The sequence below is a fragment of the Nanorana parkeri genome, unplaced genomic scaffold (assembly GCF_000935625.1).
Source record: "Nanorana parkeri isolate BGI_ZX_2015 unplaced genomic scaffold, ASM93562v1 scaffold475, whole genome shotgun sequence".
NCBI classification, from domain to species: domain Eukaryota; kingdom Metazoa; phylum Chordata; class Amphibia; order Anura; family Dicroglossidae; genus Nanorana; species Nanorana parkeri.
The window spans coordinates 608640-612616 of record NW_017306743.1 but is presented as its reverse complement, the minus strand read 5'-3'; the positions used below and the strand labels follow the sequence as shown (position 1 = coordinate 612616).

Below are 3977 nucleotides of genomic sequence, written 5' to 3'. Positions count from 1 at the left end.
CGCCTCAATCGGCGGGTCGAGCGGTTCGTGGCCCGGACCCAGGATCCTTGGGCAGATGCGGTGGACGCCCTGGTGGCGCCATGGGATTGCTACGGTCTGATTTTACGTGTTCCCTCCACTGTATCTGTTGCCGCGTCTTCTTCGCAGGTTCACGGTGGAAGGCGTCCCGGTCATCCTGGTGGCTCCGGATTGGCCGAGGAGGGCGTGGTACTCTGAAAAGGATTTTACGGTGAGTACCAAAATCCTATTTTTTTTTTTGTCTCTTCCTTAGGAATCTTTACTCTCTAGAAACCTAGTAGAGCCATCTACGAGTTTAAAGTGGACTTTCCAGGAGGTGCTGGATGGTACCGGGAACTTCTCCCCGTCTTTGCTGATCGGAGAGGGTGGCTTTGGCTGTGTATATAAAGCAACCATCCGGAACACCGATTATGCAGTCAAGCGGCTGAAGCAGGTGTGTGTTGTACCTTCAGCTATACAATGGCTACTTTGTGTGTGTCTTTTTTTCCCTTTATAACGCTGTTGAAATTGAAGGCGGCTTGTTGAAGCTTTTAAAGGAGTTGTAAAATCCCAGCATATCCTCTCCTGTTATATCCTCAGCATTGTAATAGGAATACGTACTGGAGTTGTTTTTCATAATGCAATCAAAGAAAAAAATCCCTTTTATGTAGTGAGCGCTGCCTTCCGTCTGCCCATCACTTCCAACAACTTCCTGGATCACCAGTGTGCTTTGTGCCTCTTTTCCCTGCTGCTTGATGTGATGCAATCTCAATGTTTCAAGACTACATATCCCATCATGCATTGCTTCCTGCAAGCAATGATCATGTTACATTGTTTAGACACTGAGTTGTAGCTCAGACAGCATGCTTTGCAAGGAAGGGCATGTTCACAGGGCTGAGTGAAATGGTGTCAGTGCATTGAGGAAGTACATCCTATGGCCATCTTCAATAAGTACATTTACAAACTTCTAGATGGATCTGGTTATTAGGAGTGAGATAGAACGTATGAAAATTTGATGTAGAAATACAGATTTATTTTTAGTTTTTTGGCCACAGATACTCTTTAATTGCAAGTCAACACTTTTTGAAAAGTTACCATTTCCATTTGTTGCCCCGCAGTGGAGTTTACATTTTTATTTTTGTAACCCTTTGAGATGCTGACTTGGAGAATGGAGCAGCAGCGCCACATTTGTTCGACCATGAGAGAGGGTATTTTATGAACTACTGTTTTTTAGTATTTAAAACCTGGAAGTGGTTTTAATACTTCCTTGCTCTATTTAAAATAAAAAAAAATGATGAATTGTGATATATTTTGGGCACTTTTTAAGCCAGGTCAGATTCATGTTAGTATTATTATTATTATTATTATTACATAGTATTTATAAAGCGCCAACAGTTTGCGCAACGCTTTACAATATATGGAAGACATTAGAAAACCTTAGGCTGCAATTGGTGACTTCCCCTTCTGAAAATGCCAATTCCCTGGCACATTGGTGTGATGTCTTCAATACTTTGAGTCACGGATGTAAAAAATGACAGTGATAGAGAATTCTGATGTTTCTTTGCCTTTCATTTTGCTACACAATTGTTTCTTACCCCTTTCCATTTTTTTTTTCTCATTTGCCGAAATGCAGATTATGGATGCGAAAGTTTACGAAAGACGTTTGCGCCATAAAGGCATTTTAGGCCCCTTTCACACCTGAGGATTGCGAGAATGCGCGTCCCATTTGTGCGCGTTTGTTTTCCGTGTTTACCGAAAGTTCCATTTTCAGTGGGATCCTGAACGCGCAACAAAGGTGTAAAAGTAGTGTAGCAAAATCAGCGACATGCATTCTGCATTTGTGCGGAATGCATGTCTTCTTGTGTTTGGGGTGCTGTTAATGGTGATGGCACAGCAAGCACGTTTTGCATGTTTCATGTGTTTTGCAAACGCGTGTCAAAGCACACTTTTTTTGTGTGTGCGTTTCCGCGTGCACAAAATGCTCAGGTGTGATCCCTCTTATGCCTCCACTGCCTCCAGCTAATAGGGATCTGGAATAAATGGCCCTTTGATCTACAGCTCAGCTTGCCACTACTTCTGGGATAGCGGATGCATTTTAAAACCACCAGATACAATTTAAAATATGCTGGTGGTTCTATTTTCAGTCCTTTTGATTGTACCACCATAATCTGTATGTGTGTGGATAAACACAGATTGTCTTATCTGCTTGTAGGATTCGGAATTAGAATGGAACACGGTGAAGAAGAGCTTCCATACAGAGATAGAGAAACTGACATGGTAAGAACATTAAGAATACAGTCACATTTATCTGTGTTTGGGTTTTTTTTTTGTTATTTTTGCTTTATTTGAGCAGAAAAGCTTCTACAGAGTTAATTGAACGGTAAGGCTGGGTTCACACCTGGGCGTTCCTAATAGGCGCGTTTTTGCCTTTGCGTTTTAAAGCACTTTTTTTTGTCCACGTTCTACGTGTTTTTAACCTCCCTGGCAGTATGATTTTTTTTTTCTCTATCTGTTTTTTGTATATTTTTTTAAACTTTCCGCCGGTTCCGCCCCCCTGCGACGCGGACGCTCGCAAGGGACGGAAGCCGGATGCCGGTAGCGGCCGGAGGATTGTGGACAAGGTAAGACCTACGCTGTATTCCCGAGTGTGGCTCGGGGTTACTGCTTTGGTACAGAAAATTAACCTCGAGCCACACTCGGGAATACCAATGGATACACGCTAAAAAGAAGCTCAAGTACTAGGGTGTTTTTCAGCGCGACAAAACGGGCTGAAATACGCCCAGGTGGGAACCAGGCCCATAGGGATTAATAGGTGCGGGGAGAGGGGAATCCAGCCCCTCCCCCTGTCACGGCAGAGAGCCGTGACAGGATCGAGAACGCCGGTATGTGTTCGCTCACCTCCCGATCTACTGAGCCGACCTGTGACAGTCTCATTGTCACAGGTCGGCTAAAACTATGAGGTGAGTGAAAAGCACTCACCTCATAGTTCTCCTTTAATGATCAAATACGCAGTTGCAATGCCTACATCGAAAACGTTTGTTAACTCTGATAATATCTGGTATCTTTAATACCAGTACTGTGTGCCAGTTACCTCTATTAGGAGAGCCGATGACGACTGGATAGAAAAGTAGTAAATATTAGCTGTTAAGTAACTAACCTCTAGTCAGTCCCAAGAGCGGCAAAGAGAAGGGAAACAACCATGGATTACAGTAAGGCGCACATTACAGTATTGTTTTATGTTAAAAAAATCTGAGGGTTTAATGTCACTTTAAGTTAATTTTCATGGCAAAGGGGGACTTTGCAATTGATCTGATCATGCTTCATAACATTTTGGATTATATGCAAATTGCCATCATACAAACTGAAGCAGTAGACTTTGTGTAAATTTAGATTTGTGTCATTCTCAAAACTTTTGGCCACTACTATATGTAAACCCTATCAATGAGCTCTCGTTTACTCCCTTTTGGTCTGCTAAAGAACTCCGGGCAGGATATAAATTAACCCTTGCAGTGGTGCTAACCCTGCACTGCAAGGGTTAATTGCTCTTTTTGCTCTAGGGTGTAAAAGAAAAAAAAAAGAGATGCTCACCCGATCTTCGGTCCAGTCTGACCGCTAGATCCTGTCCTTGCAGCCCCTTCTACCCCAGCCCCTGGCAGTCTAATGACCCATGAGTTATTACATCTAATATGGACACCGGGGGAGAGAGGTGAGCGGTCTCTGCCGCAGGATCGAGGCTCGGGTAAGTATATATTCTTTCTTCGGTCCCCTAAATAAAAACTAGCCCTTAACCCTTGAAGTGTGGGGGTAGCCCCACTGCAAGGGTTAATTTGTATTCTGCCTGGGCTTGTTCTTTGAGCAATCACCAAGTTATCGTTGAATAAACAGGCCCGTAGTGGTAATGTAAAACATGCTCTGGTCTATTGGGCTGTCACGTGTGAGAGCTGAAGTGCTTCATCACTTCCCCCCCCCCCCCCGCCACC

The 3977-nt window shown here is 43.7% G+C and overlaps 1 protein-coding gene across 1 annotated transcript in view; it reads left to right on the top strand.

Annotated features, from left to right (window-relative positions):
- Window positions 1-3977, top strand: part of IRAK1 (interleukin 1 receptor associated kinase 1) — an 84558-nt gene that overhangs the window by 56077 nt on the left and 24504 nt on the right. Inside the window, exons 5-6 of the mRNA XM_018560698.1 lie at window positions 272-451; window positions 2210-2274. Of these exons, the coding sequence (XP_018416200.1) occupies window positions 272-451; window positions 2210-2274 (245 nt within the window). The remainder of the gene's footprint in view (window positions 1-271; window positions 452-2209; window positions 2275-3977) is intronic.